The 18,679-nt window shown below is 47.8% G+C and overlaps 1 protein-coding gene across 1 annotated transcript in view; it reads left to right on the top strand.

The window, feature by feature from the left end:
- The first annotated feature begins 17,074 nt into the window (after window positions 1-17,074).
- The window catches only part of TM2D3 (TM2 domain containing 3), a 76,034-nt gene continuing 74,429 nt past the window's right edge, over window positions 17,075-18,679 (top strand). Inside the window, exon 1 of the mRNA XM_078684932.1 lies at window positions 17,075-17,206. Coding sequence (XP_078541058.1) covers window positions 17,128-17,206 — 79 coding nt within the window. The 5' untranslated portion in view covers window positions 17,075-17,127. The remainder of the gene's footprint in view (window positions 17,207-18,679) is intronic.

The following is an 18,679-nucleotide window of genomic DNA, read 5'->3' on the forward strand; positions in this document are numbered from 1 at the left end:
TATCAGTACATTAGATGTTACGGTGTTGCACGATAGGTGGCCTTACCCCTGTATGTTCTGTCGTTTCAGGTACATCCCTTTCCCAGCTGTTCCCTTCCTTCCCTTCCCTGTTTATTATTTTACTTTTCCCCTCACCTAATGGCTCAAATCCTCTGTTGACTCAATATCAGAGTGTTTGTGACGTTTGGAGGTGGGCTTTATATTCATCACTCGGATCCTGTGGAGCGTACCTGACAAGCGTAGTGTGGGATTGAGGTGTACAGGGATATTACATCAATTGTTCAGAGAATCCAACTTTCATCCACTTCATCATTGAGTTCCGAGATTTTACTTAAAAAATCACTCGTGTCCCTTATGTAAGATCTCCAATTCTGAACAAACTTCTGCAGGAAAAAATCCAGATATTTACCGAGGGGGTCAAAAATAGACCCACACCCCGAGACAATGGGTCTGCATGGTGGATTTGTAAGGTGTTTATGCACCTTTGGGAGCATGTATAGTTTAGGACAGCGTGGATGATTAGTGGTTAAGAAGCTTCTGACCTTATCATCAATCCATTCTTGCTCAAATGCTGCTTGCAATAAATCTTTAAGCATTGATTGTAGTAATCCCGTGGGATCTCTTTCCAAAAGTTGATATGTATTAGTGTCAGCAACATGCTCTTCCACTTTTGCAATGTAAAAATGCATATCCATTACTACCATTGCACCTCCTTTGTCGGCTGGTTGTATTTGTATTGTTCGATTCATAGCCAGATTATGTAGTGTTTGTTGTTCAGATCTTGTAAGATTACCACGTTTAATGGACTTATAGTCCAAGCCTTGTATGTCCTTTTTCACCATTGTTTCAAATGTATCAAGCATCTTATGCGAAGTCGGCTGTTGAAAAGTGTTTTTAGGTTTGAAACGTGTGTTGTATTCAGTTTGAATTGTGTCTGTAGATGGTGCTATGTTGCTGAAAAAATGTTTTAATCTCAATGTTCTCATAAACCGATAGAAAGCTCCTTCCAGTTCCATTTCACTAGCTCTAACTGTTGGGACGAAAGATAATCCCTTGTTCAACACTCTTATTTGTGGTTGTGTGAGATTAAGTGAAGATATATTGATGATCAAACTACTGTTCTCCCGCTCCTTAGGGATTTTCCGGCCGTTTCCTCGCCTGGTTTTTCGCTTGAGTTGATATTGTTAAATGTTTAAGGTGTAGGATTACACCTGGTGAACTGTGCGCAACCAGATGAGATTTATCCCATCAAAACCAGTACTTCTGCCTTCTGTGCCACTTGTTTTTCCCTCATTTTTGTGCCTCTTTTGACTTCTGTTCCACTCATTTTTTGTGCCCTTCTGCCCTCTGTTCCACTCGTTTTTTGTGCCCGTCTGCCTTCTGTGCCATTCATTTTTCCCTCATTTTGGTGCCTCTTTTGCCTTCTGTTCCACTCATTTTTTGTGCCCTTCTGCCCTCTGTGCCACTCGTTTTCCCCTCGTTTTGTGTGCCCTTCTGCCTTCTGTTCCACTCATTTTTGTGCCATTTTGTCCTCTGTTCCACTAGTTTTTTGTGCCCTTCTGCCCTCTGTGCCATTTGTTTTTCCCTCGTTTTTGTGCCCCTTTTGCCTTCTGTTCCACTCGTTTTTTGTGCCCTACTGCCCTCTGTTTCACTCGTTTTTTTGTGCCCTCTGTGCCATTTGTTTGTCCCTCGTTTCTGTGCCCCTTTTTCCTTCTGTTACCTTCGTTGACCCTCACTGCCCTCGCTGCTGTGTCCCCTGGAGCCCCGCCCCCTTGACTGCCCACTGCCCATTCACTGCCCCCGCCTCCCGCCTCCCTCCCACCTTCCCAGATATGCCGGCCAATGCGCGGTGAGGAGAGCGACCCTTGACCTCACCAGGTAGGTCGCTCCCCCTCCGCACAGCAGCGCCTGTGCCTCCCTGCCCCAGATGCCGCTGCTGAGGAAGTTCGAGGCCCTCCACCACCCGCAGGCTACCACCTGCGCCACATCCCTGGTGGCCAGTGGTAGGCCGTAGGTAGGAATTCATCCTCCGCTTTATTGCTTTTATTGTATTGCCTGTATTTTCATTGTTGTGTCTGTGACTGCTGTTGTCTGTCTTCCCCCGCTGCTTGTACGTGGTCTGTGCCCCTTTTTCTTCCCTCTGTTCCCCTCGCTGTCCCCGTGCTCTCTCTTCCCAATCTTTCCTTCTGTACCCCTCGTTGCCCCCGTGTCTCTGCCCAATTTTTCCCTACTGTTCCCCACGCTGCCCCTGTGCCTCTCTGCCCATTCTGCCTTCTGTTCTTAGCTGCCCCTGTATTTCTGTATTCTGTATTTGGCCTTTGTGCCACTCGTTTTTCCGGTATTTCTGTGCCCTTTTTGCCTTCTGTGCCACTCATTTTTCCCTCGTTTTTGTGCCTCTCTCCCTTCTGTTCCACTCGTTTTTTGTGCCTGTCTGCCTTCTCTGCCACTTGTTTTTCCCTCATTTTTGTGCCTCTTTTGCCTTCTGTTCCACTCGTTTTTTGTGCCCTTCTGCCCTTTGTTCCACTCGTTTTTTGTGCCCTCTGTGCCACTCGTTTTTCCCTAGTTTTTGTGCCTCTTTTGCCATCTGTACCACTCGTTTTTGGTGCCCTTCTGCCCTCTGTTCCACTTGTTTTTTGTGCCCTTCTGCCCTCTGTGCCACTCATTTTTCCCTTGTTTTTTGTGCCCTCCTGCCTTATTTTTCACTCGTTTTTGTGCCCTTCTGCCCTCTGTTCCACTTGTTTTTTTGTGCCCTTCTGCCCTCTGTGCCACTCGTTTTTCCCTCGATTTTGTGCCTCTTTTGCCTTCTGTTCCACTCATTTTTTGTGCCCTTCTGCCCTCTGTGCCACTCATTTTTCCCTTGTTTTTTGTGCCCTCCTGCCTTATTTTTCACTCGTTTTTGTGCCCTTCTGCCCTCTGTTCCACTTGTTTTTTGTGCCCTTCTGCCCTCTGTGCCACTCATTTTTCCCTTGTTTTTTGTGCCCTCCTGCCTTATTTTTCACTCGTTTTTGTGCCCTTCTGCCCTCTGTTCCACTCGTTTTTGTGCCCTTTTGCCCTCTGTGCCACTCATTTTTTCCTTGTTTTTTGTGCCTTCTTATTTTCCACTCGTTTTTTGTGCCCTTCTGCCCTCTGTTTGACTTGTTTCTTGTGCCCTTCTGCCCTCTGTGCCACTCGTTTTTCCCTTGTTTTTGTGCCCCTTTTGCCTTCTGTTCCACTCGTTTTTGTGCCCTTGTGCCCTCTGTTCCACTCGTTTTTTTGTGCCCTCTGTGCCACTCATTTTTCCCTCATTTCTGTGGCCCTTTTTCCTTCTGTTACCTTAGTTGTCCCTCACAACCCTCGCCTCTGTGTCCCCGTCGGCCCCGCCCCACTGACTGCCCACTGCCCCCCGCCTCACTGCTGCTCCTCCCTCCCACCTCCCCATATATGCTGGCTGCTGCGCAGCCACGCCGCTGGCACGACAAAAGCGCGCCTAAGGCAAGCCCGTCTGCGCCCGTCAGCGCCTGGACCACGCCTAGCACCAGAATCCCTGGCCGCCGCACCCGCCATGGCAACTGCCGCCACTACGATGCCAGCACTCTGCACGCTCTCAACTCCGGACAGAGCCATACCTGCTTCAAGGCCGCCCCGAAACGCACACACGGCCCCTTCGCCTGCTGGAACTGCAGCTACACCAGCTTCAGAGCCGATGAACCACCCGCCAAGAAAGACCCCAACCACCTCCGTTGGATACTACTGAACATCTGCTCCGCACGCAAGCATTCCGTCGAGCTCTGGGACCTGCCCGACACAACATCCCCGGACATCGGCTTCCTGACAGAGACCTGGTTTAACAACTCCTCCGCACCCGACATCGCCATAGCCATCCCAGACGGCTACAAGATCACCCGCAGAGACGGCACCAACGTTGGAGGAGGAATCACCATCATCCACAAGAAAAGCATCAGCGTCTCGACTAGCACCGACGACGCGCTCAGCACTGCCGAACACATGCATTTCCAGATCCACACAGACCCTAACTCCACCCTCAGAGGCACCCTTGTCTACCGCACACCATCGACCACGACCCCCTGCTAGCCTGGGCCAGCGTCAGCATCGTTGACACCATCAAGACCATGCTCACAATCCACTCCGGCTCTCTGTCAGACCCATTCCCGCACCACGTCTTCAACAGAGCAAGCCGCTCCATCGCACCCCACCTGCGCAACGTCATCAATCTATCCCTCGAGACCGCAACCTTATCAGAGATCTGGAAACACGCCGAGATCAACGCCCTACTCAAAAAACCTAAGGCAGACCCAAGAGACCTTAAGAACTTCCGGCTCATCTCTCTGCTCCCCTTCCCGGCCAAGGTCATCGAGAAAACCGTCAACTGACAGCTAACCCGATACCTCGAAGAAAACAGAATCCTGGACCCTTCCCAGTCAGGGTTCCCCAGCAACCACAGCACCGAGACTGCCCTCATCGCCGCCACCGATGACATCAGGACCCTGCTGGACAACGGCGAGACCGCAGCACTCATCCTCCTAGACCTCTCTGCCGCCTTCGACACTGTCTGCCACCGCACACTACGCGCACGCCACCACGCCGCAGGGATCCAAGACAAGGCTCTCGATTGGACCACCTCCTTCCTCTCCGGCAGAACCCAGGTCATCCGCCTCCCCCATTCCGTTTCAAAGCCCCGAGATCATCTGTGGCGTACCCCAGGGATCCTCCCTCAGCCCGACGCTGTTCAACATTTACATGGCCCGCTCGTACACATAGCCCGACAGCACGGCCTCAACATAATCTTCTACGCCGACACTCAGCTGATCCTCTCCCTCACCAAGGACCGCATCACCGCCAAAGCCAACCTCCACGAAGGAATGAAGGCCGTCCCCGACTGGATGAAGACCAGCTGTCTGAAGCCGAACTCTGACAAGACGGAGGTTCTCATCCTTGGCTCCAACCCTTCAGCCTGTGACGACTCCTGGTGGCTGACGGCACTGGGGGCAGCCCCGACACCCACTGACCACGCACGCAACCTGGGAATCATCCTCGACTCAAAGCTCTCAATGATCAAGCAAGTCAACGCCGTCTCCTCCTCCTGCTTCAACACCTTCCGCATGCTCCGCAAGATCTACAGATGGATCCCGACAGATACAAGAAAGACAGTCACCCAGGCCCTCGTCAGCAGCAGACTTGACTACGGAAACGGCCTCTACGCGGGAGCCCCGACCAAGCTCATCAAACGACTACAACGCATCCAAAACGCCTTCGGCACGACTGATCCTCAACGTACCACGCTACAGCCACATCACCCCCCACCAGAGAAACCTGCACTGGCTCCCTGTCAACAAGAGGATATCCTTCAAGCTCCTCACCCATGCACACAAGGCACTCCACAAGACCGGCCCAGCCTACCTCAACAGATGGCTCTCCTTCTACATCCCCAACCGCCAGCTATGCTCTGCCGACCTCTCACTCGCCACCATCCCGTGCATCCGAAGGACAACCACTGGTGGGAGATCCTTCTCCCACCTCTCCCCCAAGACATGGAACACGCTCCCACTGAGCCTACGACAGACCCAAGACCTGCTGACCTTCAGGAGGATACTCAAGACCTGGCTGTTCGATCAGTAGTGTCCCCCCCCCCAGCGCCTTGAGACCCTTGCGGGTATGTAGTGCGCTTTACAAATTATTTATTGATCGATTGATTGCTCTGAAAGATCTTCAAGTGGATCCCTGCCAAGTCCAGAAAGACAGTCACTCACTTACACACTCATCAGCAGCAGAATCGGGTACGGCAATGCACTCTATGCCGGCATCACCCAGAAACTCCTCAAGAGACTGCAGAACATTTAGAACGCCTAAGCTACACTCATCCTCAACATCCCACACCACAGCCACCACACCAGCCACCTGGAAGACCTCCACTGGCTCCCAGTCAACAAAAGGATCACTTTCAAGCTCCTCACACATGCCTACAAGGCCGTACATGACGCAAGACCCGCGTACCTCAACCACCACCTCGCATTCCATGTACCTACCTAAACCTCCACTCCCACAACTGGCCCTGGCTACTGTCCTACGTATCTGCAAGACCACAGCTGGAGGTAGATCCTTCTCCTACCGTGCGGCAAAGAATTGGAACAACCTGCCTCTCCACCTCAGGCAATCACCGTCACTGCCTCAATTCAGGAAGGACCTCAAGACCTGGCTCTTCGACTGAACCACAGCACCTTCGACAGACCAGCAGTCCGAGAAATAAAAGTAGACACCAGTTTCTGAATAAGCAGGGATTTGTCAGAAGATATAGTCTGATAATTGACCTTTGTCTTTGAATGAGCGACCTTTGACCCTGTCACCAGATAGGTCGACCCCCTCAGCTGCCACAAGGTCCCCCTGTGCCGCTGTCCCACTGCCCGCTGTGTCCTCGCCTGGTTGTCTGTGATTGCTGCCGTCCTTTTCTCCCTCTGCCTCGGACTGCTTTTTTCCTTTTTTGCCAACTGTTTACTGTTTTTTCCTCTTTTTGCCACTGTTACTGTTTTTGCTGCCTCTAATTGTTGCTACTTTTGCCACTGTCACCAGTGTCCTGTGCCCTCCCCCCCTACCTCCCACCCGCTCCCCTCCCTCGGCTTCCCGCCGCTGCCTCCCTGCGGCCCCGCCCCCCTGGTGCCCCATTCGCCACCCCGCTCCTGCCTCCCAGCTGCTCCTCCCTCCCATAGCCCCTCATATGGAGGCAGCGCCGCAGGCGCGATGGCGCGCCAAATGCAAGCCCGTCTGCGCCCGTCCTCGCCTGGACCGCGCCCAGCAGCAGAACCCCTGACCCCTGCCGAAACCAAGAAACCCGACTGAGATACGACACCACCACCCGCCACGCACTCAACACCGGCCGACCAGCCGCCTGCTACCAAGCCATTCCGAAGCGCACCCACGGACCCTTCTCCTGCCAAATCTGCAAATTCACCTGCGTCCGAACCTACAACCCACCACCCGGACCAGGCAACAACAACAACAACTACCTCAAGTGCATCCTGCTCAACACCCGCTTCGTCCACAAGCACGCCGTCGAACTCTGGGAACTCCTCGACACAACAGCACCAGACATCGCCTTCCTCACAGAAACCTGGATGAACGCCTCCTCAGCCCCCGACATCGCCATAGCCATCCCGGATGGCTACAAGTTCACCCGAAAGGACCGCGTCAACCAAACCGGAGGAGGAATCGCCATCATCTACAGGAACGACATCGACGTCACGACCAACTCCGAAGATGCCCTCACCACCGCCGAACACCTACACTTCCAGATCCACAGCGACCCCAAGACCACCCTGAGAGGAACCCTCGTCTACAGACCCCCGGGACCATGCACACAATTCAGTGAAGCCATCGCCGACTTTATCAGCCCACATGCCCTCGCCTCATCAGACTACATCCTCCTATGGGACTTAAACTTCCACCTGGAGAACAACAATGACAACAACAACACCACCACCCTGCTCGCCAACCTCGGACTCAAGCAACTGGTGAACACCCCCACCCACTACGCCGGGCACACACTCGACCCCATCTTCTCTGCCAGCAGCCACGTTGCCTTCAACCACTCCACCGGACTACACTGAACCGACCACAGCTGTATCCACTTCACCTTTAAGAAGACCACACCCCACCACCGCCTGCAACAGATCCCCCGTACATGTTGGAGCAAAGTCACCGCAGACCCGCTAACCACATCACTGAGCCAGAACCCACCAATCAACACTACTGACACCAACTACGCAACCCGCAACCTCACACAGTGGCTCGTCAACTGCGCCGACGCCCTTGCGCCACTGAAGAACCCTCCAGGCAACCCTGGCAACAGGAAAACAACATGGTTCACCGACAACCTCAAAGAATCGAAGAAATCCTGCCGAACCTTCGAGAAAACCTGGCGCCGCGAACAGACGACAGAAAACCTCGTAGCCCTCAAGAACGCCACCTGCAAACACCACCAGCTGATCCGCACCACCAAAAAGACATTGTTCAAAGAACGGCTGGACAACAACACACAAAACAGCAAGGAACTCTTCAGCATCGTAAAAAAGAGCTCTCAAATCCCAGCGCCAACAGCAACGACATCACACCATCGCAAGACCTCTGCAACTCCCTCGCCAAGTTCTTTCACCGCAAGATCGCAGATATCCACGACAGCTTTGGTGCCCAGACTCCGCCCCCAGCCACCGAGCCAACGCCCCCGACAACCACCCTCAGTTCTTGGACTCCCATCAGCACCGAAGACACCGCCCACGCAATGAACACCATCCACTCCGGCTCTCCTTCCGACCCATGCCCTCACCACATCTTCAACAAAGCCGACACCATCATCGCTCCCCACCTACGGAACGTCATAAACAACTCCCTCGCGTCCGCCACCTTCCCAAGGAGCTGGAAGCACGCAGAGATCAACGCCCTACTGAAGAAACCCACAGCAGACCCTAAAGACCTCAAAAACATCTGCCCCATCTCTCTTCTTCCCTTCCCTGCAAAAGTTCTCGAGAAGATCGTCAATAAACAGCTGACCGCATTCCTCGAGGCCAATGGATCCCTCGACCTATCCCAGTGCGGGTTTCGTGCCAACCACAGCATCGAGACACCCTCATCGCAGCCACCGACGACATCAAGACCCTACTCGACAACGGGGAAACAACCGCCCTCATCCTCCTAGACCTCTCAGCCACCTTTGATACAGTCTGCCATCGTACCCTAATAACCCGCCTCCACAATGCCGGGATCCAAGGTAAAGCCCAGGACTTGATCACCTTGTTCCTCTCCGACAGAACCCAGAGAGTCCGCCTCCCTCCCTTCCGCTCCGCGGCCACTGAGATCATCTGCGGCGTACCCAAAGGCTCATCGCTCAGCCCAACCCTCTTCAATATCTACATGAGCCCCCTCACCACAATTGCACGCAAACACAACCTCAACATCTTCTCATATGCCGACGACACCCAGCTGATACTCTCCCTCACCAAAGACCCAGCCACCGCCAAACTCAACCTCCAGGAAGGAATGAAAAACATCACAGAATGGATGAAACTCAGCCGTCAGAAACTGAACTCCGACAAGACGGAGGTCCTCATCCTTGGACCATCCCCATCCGCTTGGGACGACTCCTGGTGGCCCACAGAACTGGGCACCACACCTACACCCACTGACCATGCACGCAACCTGGGATTCATCCTGGACTCCTCTCTCATGATGACCAAGCAAGTCAACGCCATCTCATCATCATGCTTCTACACCCTGCGCATGCTCCGTAAGATCTTCCGGTGGATCCCTACCGGAACTAGAAAGACGGTCACCCAGGCCTTCATCACCAGCTGACTAGACTACGGGAACGCCCTACACGCAGGAACCACAGTCACACTTCAGAAAAAACTCCAACGCATACAGAATGCATCTGCATGACTCATCCTCGACATCCCCCGCCACAGCCACATATCAGCCCACCTGAGAGATCTGCACTGGCTCCCCGTCAACAAAAGGATCACGTTCAGGCTTCTCACCCACGCACACAAACCGCTCCACGACATAGGTCCCGAATACCTCAACAACCGCCTCACGTTCTACACTGCAACACGCAAACTCCGCTCCGCCAGCCTCGCCCTCGCCACCGTCCCACGGATCCGCAGCACCACCGCCGGAGGAAGATCATTCTCCTACCTGGCGGGACAAGACGTGGAACTCCCTCCGCGCCCATCTATGACTGACCCAGGACCACCTCACATTCAGGAAACACCTCATGACCTGACGCTTCGAGCAGTAGCGGCATCTCCCCCCACCCCCCTCCACCAGCGCCTTGAGACCCCTACGGGTGAGTAGCGCGATCTACAAATGTATTGATAGATTGATTTAATGAATGTGCAGCAAATGTGACGTGACGAAAACGAAACCAGTTTCTGAATAAACAGGGATTTGTCAGATGATATAGTCTGAAAATTGACCTTTGTCTTTGAATGTGCAGCAAATGTGGCATGACAAAAAACTAATCACAACTCAAGTGGAACCCACTTGACCTTATGCGCACTGTTGCTTTCCCTGCTGGGAGGCTAAATATAAAACCAGTTAACATAAATGTAATCAATCATTTTACCAACGGCAACTTAACACCATTACTTAAAGCATTGATTTATTCATCATTACTTTACTTTGTTTCCTTTTTAAAGTTAAGGTTCAAGTTTCAACCAATTGCATATTCATTGATTTACATTTTCACAAATTATTCACATGTACAGTTACTATTCATTCAATGCCCTATGCATTTCGAGCCTCTTGGCTCTTCATCGGGGGCTGAATCTGCAAATAAACAAACAAAATACATACTATTCATTGTGTTCCTTCAGCGTATACAAAAATGCAGTTCATGCCTATTTACACATTGTGACTTGGTACTGTGTGAAAATGATCACATGCTGTTCAACTGTGACTTCAATAATATCGGATGTATTAAAAAGGGGTTTTAAGAAACGTGGTGGGAGTGCTGTGTTTTAAACATGCAAAAAGTGTGGAGAATTCTACATGCGCTAATTATTACCCCTTGAGTAACTTTCTCCGGTCATGCGATTAATCAAATGCCGCTGGGGACGCTGAAATTAAAGTATCACCCAAAACTTTCTAGGGCTCCGTGAGTACTGACCTTCACAACGCTAACTATATTATCTCGCGTTTCCATTAACTTGTGCCGTTTCCTGTCCAACCTGAAACCACAAGAAGATTCAACTGTGTTACAGCTGAATCCCGTCAAAGCTATTTGTTCGTTTAAAGTCCAAGAGACCCAATAAAACACACTAAAGACCAATCCTACCTTCTCGATACACTTGTATTCGTGGCGGAAGGAGCTTCGAAATGCTACTGTTGTTTAAACACCATGCTGTGAAAAAATACACAGAATACGATCACCAACCTCGCTCTTAGTTGAACGGGGGACCAAGCTTATTGCCAACAGTACTCTGCGCATTTACCTTAACGCGGGTGTCTCGGCTCGGTAAACCTCAGCTGCAGGGAAACCTCGGTATCGGCTGTGCTTCAACTAAGTACGAGTGCTCGGGCGGATCAGTTTTTTTGTGATTATTAAAAAACGGACTAACGGAAAGGTGCTGTTAGTGTCGGCGGCCATGTTGGTATGGGCTGACTACAAGAAGTGTTTTATGTAAAATTAGTTGCATGACTATCGTGATAATACTGAAGTGCAATATTCCAATGGCTTCAATGTGCATTATAAGCAAAATTAATTCAATAAACATGAACATTTATAATGTCTACTGGTTTGGCAATTATGTTACATCAATAACTTTTCTGATCGCACGCAGGCGACGTTGGGGCAATATTCATATAAAGCATCCTAAATCAACCCTATCATTGATCCCTTTTGGATCCTGTGTATCAAGTTTCCTTATCCAGAAGATCTCACGTTGTAGCAATACTTTGGTGAGATTTTTACCGGGAGTGGGTTTAATAACCTCGAGAACCTGGAATTTAACCTGAGCTATAGTATGTCTATGTTTAGACCAGTGAACTGCCAAACTACTATTGGGGTTATTGTTTCTTATGGTGCTTTTGTGTTCTGATATGCGGGTTTTTATTTTTCGCTCTGTCTTCCCGACGTATAAAAGCCCACAGGGGCATTTTATGGCGTAAACCAGATTCATAGTGTTGCAATCGGCATTGTGTTTAGTTTTGATAGTTTCACCTGTGTGGGGATGCGTAATGCTGTTGCTCACTATAACATTGTTACATTGTACGCAATTGTAACACTTCTTGGTCCCATTATATGTCTCCTTAGGATCCATTTGGGGTGCTTTCAACATTGCTTTAATGTTTTTAGATCTTTTATAAGCAAATATTGGTTTGTCATTGAATTTTCCTTGAAAGTCCATCTCATTACTCAATAACTCCCAATGCTTGTTGATGCTTTTTTTAATCTCTCTGGAGCTAGTGGAGTATTTTGAAACGAACACTTGACGAGTCTTTTCTGGTTTATTTGCGGTCGTTAACAGAGATTCTCTGGTTTTTTCTGTTGCTCTTTTAATTGTGTCCTGTAATAATGATTCTGGGTATTGCTTCTCCAGGAATTTGTCCACTATTTTCTCTTGATTCCTTTCAAAGGATTGTTGGTCAGTACAGATCCGTTTTACCCTAAGTACTTGAGAGTATGGCAAGTTCTCAATCAAATTTCTTGGGTGAAAACTATTATACATTAAGGCTGTGTTCTTATCTGTTGCCTTATGGTAAACCTCCGTTACAATTTCTTTGTCTTGTAATTTTACTAGCACATCCAAGAATGATATTTCATTGTTTTCAATTGTTCTGGTGAATTGCAAATTTTCATTTAGGGTGTTCAGTTGAAGTATTTTCTCTTCAAGCATTTCCTTACTGTTTTGCCATATCACGAAAATATCGTCGATATAGCGACAATACATAGTTGTGTTCTCTGTCCATTCAGGGTCTGCCAATATAAATTCCTCTTCGAATTTTGCCATATAGGTATTGGCGTATGCCGGTGCTCCAGAAAATCCCATGGACGTTCCTTTGTTTTGAAGAAAAAAGTCATTCTTGTACTCAAAGTATCCATGATGCAAACAAAAATGCAGTACTTCTAATAAAAATACTTTATCTGCCCTGATTTCCGTTTGCTTCAGAAGAGCCCATTCAACTGCTTCAATTCCACCTGTATGTGGAATGGAGGTGTACAATGCTTTTACATCCAGAGTACATAATATCAATCCTTCTTTGTATGGTACTGTGCTTAACTTCTGTAAGAAATGCGTAGTGTCCTTTATATATGAGTACCAGTTCTGTACGAATGGCTGCAAAAAATAAAGGATCAATCGTTTTATGACACCAGTGTTCAAGAACACATTAATGATACCGAGATCTATTTGAAATTAGATAAGGATCCAATTGAAGAACTCAAACATACCTTGAATCAGTTACTGGATCAAGCGGAGAACATGAAATGGATCACAGCCAAAACCAAACAATTCCTGACAGTGGAACATCCAAAACAACCAAGGATCTACATGCTACCAAAAATCCATAAGGACCTCTTGAAACCACCATTCCGTCCAATAGTAGCAGGATGTGGCACAATCTTCGAGCCCCTGGGTAAATACCTGGATTATTTTTTGCAGCCATTCGTACAGAACTGGTACTCATATATAAAGGACACTACGCATTTCTTACAGAAGTTAAGCACAGTACCATACAAAGAAGGATTGATATTATGTACTCTGGATGTAAAAGCATTGTACACCTCCATTCCACATACAGGTGGAATTGAAGCAGTTGAATGGGCTCTTCTGAAGCAAACGGAAATCAGGGCAGATAAAGTATTTTTATTAGAAGTACTGCATTTTTGTTTGCATCATGGATACTTTGAGTACAAGAATGACTTTTTTCTTCAAAACAAAGGAACGTCCATGGGATTTTCTGGAGCACCGGCATACGCCAATACCTATATGGCAAAATTCGAAGAGGAATTTATATTGGCAGACCCTGAATGGACAGAGAACACAACTATGTATTGTCGCTATATCGACGATATTTTCGTGATATGGCAAAACAGTAAGGAAATGCTTGAAGAGAAAATACTTCAACTGAACACCCTAAATGAAAATTTGCAATTCACCAGAACAATTGAAAACAATGAAATATCATTCTTGGATGTGCTAGTAAAATTACAAGACAAAGAAATTGTAACGGAGGTTTACCATAAGGCAACAGATAAGAACACAGCCTTAATGTATAATAGTTTTCACCCAAGAAATTTGATTGAGAACTTGCCATACTCTCAAGTACTTAGGGTAAAACGGATCTGTACTGACCAACAATCCTTTGAAAGGAATCAAGAGAAAATAGTGGACAAATTCCTGGAGAAGCAATACCCAGAATCATTATTACAGGACACAATTAAAAGAGCAACAGAAAAAACCAGAGAATCTCTGTTAACGACCGCAAATAAACCAGAAAAGACTCGTCAAGTGTTCGTTTCAAAATACTCCACTAGCTCCAGAGAGATTAAAAAAAGCATCAACAAGCATTGGGAGTTATTGAGTAATGAGATGGACTTTCAAGGAAAATTCAATGACAAACCAATATTTGCTTATAAAAGATCTAAAAACATTAAAGCAATGTTGAAAGCACCCCAAATGGATCCTAAGGAGACATATAATGGGACCAAGAAGTGTTACAATTGCGTACAATGTAACAATGTTATAGTGAGCAACAGCATTACGCATCCCCACACAGGTGAAACTATCAAAACTAAACACAATGCCGATTGCAACACTATGAATCTGGTTTACGCCATAAAATGCCCCTGTGGGCTTTTATACGTCGGGAAGACAGAGCGAAAAATAAAAACCCGCATATCAGAACACAAAAGCACCATAAGAAACAATAACCCCAATAGTAGTTTGGCAGTTCACTGGTCTAAACATAGACATACTATAGCTCAGGTTAAATTCCAGGTTCTCGAGGTTATTAAACCCACTCCCGGTAAAAATCTCACCAAAGTATTGCTACAACGTGAGATCTTCTGGATAAGGAGACTTGATACACAGGATCCAAAAGGGATCAATGATAGGGTTGATTTAGGATGCTTTATATGAATATTGCCCCAACGTCGCCTGCGTGCGATCAGAAAAGTTATTGATGTAACATAATTGCCAAACCAGTAGACATTATAAATGTTCATGTTTATTGAATTAATTTTGCTTATAATGCACATTGAAGCCATTGGAATATTGCACTTCAGTATTATCACGATAGTCATGCAACTAATTTTACATAAAACACTTCTTGTAGTCAGCCCATACCAACATGGCCGCCGACACTAACAGCACCTTTCCGTTAGTCCGTTTTTTAATAATCACAAAAAAACTGATCCGCCCGAGCACTCGTACTTAGTTGAAGCACAGCCGATACCGAGGTTTCCCTGCAGCTGAGGTTTACCGAGCCGAGACACCCGCGTTAAGGTAAATGCGCAGAGTACTGTTGGCAATAAGCTTGGTCCCCCGTTCAACTAAGAGCGAGGTTGGTGATCGTATTCTGTGTATTTTTTCACAGCATGGTGTTTAAACAACAGTAGCATTTCGAAGCTCCTTCCGCCACGAATACAAGTGTATCGAGAAGGTAGGATTGGTCTTTAGTGTGTTTTATTGGGTCTCTTGGACTTTAAACGAACAAATAGCTTTGACGGGATTCAGCTGTAACACAGTTGAATCTTCTTGTGGTTTCAGGTTGGACAGGAAACGGCACAAGTTAATGGAAACGCGAGATAATATAGTTAGCGTTGTGAAGGTCAGTACTCACGGAGCCCTAGAAAGTTTTGGGTGATACTTTAATTTCAGCGTCCCCAGCGGCATTTGATTAATCGCATGACCGGAGAAAGTTACTCAAGGGGTAATAATTAGCGCATGTAGAATTCTCCACACTTTTTGCATGTTTAAAACACAGCACTCCCACCACGTTTCTTAAAACCCCTTTTTAATACATCCGATATTATTGAAGTCACAGTTGAACAGCATGTGATCATTTTCACACAGTACCAAGTCACAATGTGTAAATAGGCATGAACTGCATTTTTGTATACGCTGAAGGAACACAATGAATAGTATGTATTTTGTTTGTTTATTTGCAGATTCAGCCCCCGATGAAGAGCCAAGAGGCTCGAAATGCATAGGGCATTGAATGAATAGTAACTGTACATGTGAATAATTTGTGAAAATGTAAATCAATGAATATGCAATTGGTTGAAACTTGAACCTTAACTTTAAAAAGGAAACAAAGTAAAGTAATGATGAATAAATCAATGCTTTAAGTAATGGTGTTAAGTTGCCGTTGGTAAAATGATTGATTACATTTATGTTAACTGGTTTTATATTTAGCCTCCCAGCAGGGAAAGCAACAGTGCGCATAAGGTCAAGTGGGTTCCACTTGAGTTGTGAGTAGTTTGAATAGCACAATCTGGACTTTGTGCTTACCTTAGCAGCACGCATTTGATAAATCATAAATAGATTACACAATTATATAAACTAAGGAGTGCCCAGCCTTCAACTTCTTTCTATGACAAAAAACTAAACCTAAAGGCATCTTTAGTGCTCATTCAGCTTCTGAACTCCAGCATGGTTATTTGGGTGGGGGGGGGGGAGGAGGGGGTGGTGGCAGTGCTGCACCCCTTCTCCCAGAGACCATGGGACCTTAGAACCAAGACTGGTAATTTACTTTTTTAGAATTTGATATAGACACATTCATTTTGGTAGGCACAGGGAGATTACGTGATTTGCCAGAATCATTATGATGTTGCGCCCCAACCGAGACTAGCCCTAATTCACAGTTCCAAAGTGGGCAGCTCTACGCCACATATCGAGTCTTCTCCATGGACAGTAATTTGAGCAAGAAAGTGCATACTGCGCGACACGCTCCTCGTCATACCTCCCCGTGGAACTGCCCATTTGACTTGGGTCATAGTGGAATTTTTGGTGAACCTTGTTCCTATTGTGCAGGGCCGGTGGTAGGCATGAGCAGGTATGGGCAGCTACCCAGGGCCTCGCACTCTGCCTACCAGGATGGGGCCCGCACAACGGCAACACCCCACCAGTCCGCGTGTACCCCTTCCGATCAAAGTGAAGGAAATGCGTCTCCTTACAATTGGGCTCATGGGAGGAGGCCCTCCTCCTGGGGCCTCTAAAGGGTGGTGTGAGAAGGCTTAGGGGAGGGGGACACCTTGGGCTGCCCATTCAGAGACTTGACAGTGCGCCCATTGTCAGCACTTTAGCCCACACAGGTTTAACTCAGCCCCCCAGCAATTCTCACACCCAGTCCGAAATGGACTGTAGCCCAGTTGGAGTCTGCACAAAGCAGCTTCCCCAAGATCAGAAGGTGTCACTTATGTACATGTTAGGACCTCGCCCATTCCCTTTTGCCCAGAGCCCCGGAAATTCTAGGACCGACCCTGCCTATGGGATTTGCAATTTAGCATAGCATTGGGACAATTTCCCCCGTTCTTGGGAACTACGCGTGCGCACAATTCAGCCTAAGCCCGCCCCCTTCTCGCTTTCCCGATGAATGTCACGTGACAGGCAGGATACGGAAGTATAGCTGTCAACAAAGATGGCGGTGTTTGCGGAGCTGCAGCGCCTTTGCGGAGCGGCTCTTTTCGTGTCCCAGCTTGTCATGCTTTCTGGTCGTGGTGAGTACTTGGCATCAGTGAGCCGTACTACGAATTGGGCGGAAGCAAGGTGACACTGTCATAGGTCAGCGACGGGAGGTCAATCCCTGCTAGAACTCTGCTGCATTTGTTTAGTGCAATTCTGCAGTAAGTAGCCCTTGGTATGATCCTAAGGACGGCGTATGTGATCGAACAGCCTAGGAAGGAAGGAGGGAGGCGGACGAGGAGAGGGTCCACCCCTGTTGCGAGGGGATGGTGCTGCGTTCGGTAGAACCCTTCTGCATAGGGCTGACAGGCTCGTTGTGGAAGGAATCTTGGGCTATTAGTCATGTTATAAAGTGGAGAGAAAGGCTCTGGTAAAGTATTGCACCACCGAGTCGTCTCTGGCGTAAACTTGCTAAACTGACCATATTATGTATGTATGGTATATAACTTTGCAGAAAGGTAGTAGGAGGCACATATTGTGGCATATCCCTCAGTGAGAAGGGAGTGGATCGACCGATTTTGTTATATATTAGAAGCAGCCTTGAGGCAAGTCAGACAATTTTTTTTTTTGTAATGGGGAGGAAAAGACTACAACCTCGTGGAACTTTTCTGTGGGAGGCAGGGGGATTTCTATGGTATAATATCGAGACAGGGTGGTGGGAAGATGTGTATGCGACAAATCCTTCAGAAGTGGGAGGGGGTAGAGTCATGCTGCGTTTGGAAGTGGAGTCCTCTTGCTTAGGGGGCGTGGAAGCCTCTGTCCTGCAATGTAATCTGTGGATGTTTTCTCTGAAGGGTGGCTGTTGAGTCTATGAGGTCCTTGCTGCAGGGAGTACGTTTTTACATTGTTTTTATATAGCGTTTACTACCAATGACAGGCGTGTGATAAATCCCGCCTTAGTGAGGGCTGAAGGTTGAGCCCTGCTGTATGAGGAAAGCTGGATGGAGAGGAGACCGCCTATTTGGAATCGTGCTTCTGCCGACGGAAACCTAACCCAGACCCACAGTATCTACATGGTGCAGTTTGAATGATTCATGAAGCTCTCGGCCCCAGCAAAGGAAACCCAACTATTCTTAGACTTGACCTGGCGCAGCTTCAATCAGGCCTTGTAGGTCCACTCGCTCAGCTAAAGACGTGTATTGAGACAATTCTTCCAGAAAACACAGGCGTGGGCAGCAATCAACATTCACTTAATTTTTCTGTACCTGCGATGGCTCAATCTGATAATTATGTAGTGGCTGTGCCCGGCACTCAAGTTGCCATGTAGTATCGACGCGACAGGTATGCGTGCCTTACAATTGATTCATAAAAACATTTACTTTATATCAATACAGTTTAAAAACGCATTTAAGAACAATCCAAGACCTAATGAAAAGTAAATTTCACCTACAAAAAATTGCAATTTCACATCGGACTACCAACTTCTTAGCAAATTGCTTGTGCATCTACAGATCAACATTTTTTGATTTAATTACGTCTAAAATAATTCCTATAAAACAGTTAGTTAT

Source organism: Lissotriton helveticus, chromosome 3_2, assembly GCF_964261635.1.
Source record: "Lissotriton helveticus chromosome 3_2, aLisHel1.1, whole genome shotgun sequence".
Lineage (NCBI taxonomy): Eukaryota > Metazoa > Chordata > Amphibia > Caudata > Salamandridae > Lissotriton > Lissotriton helveticus.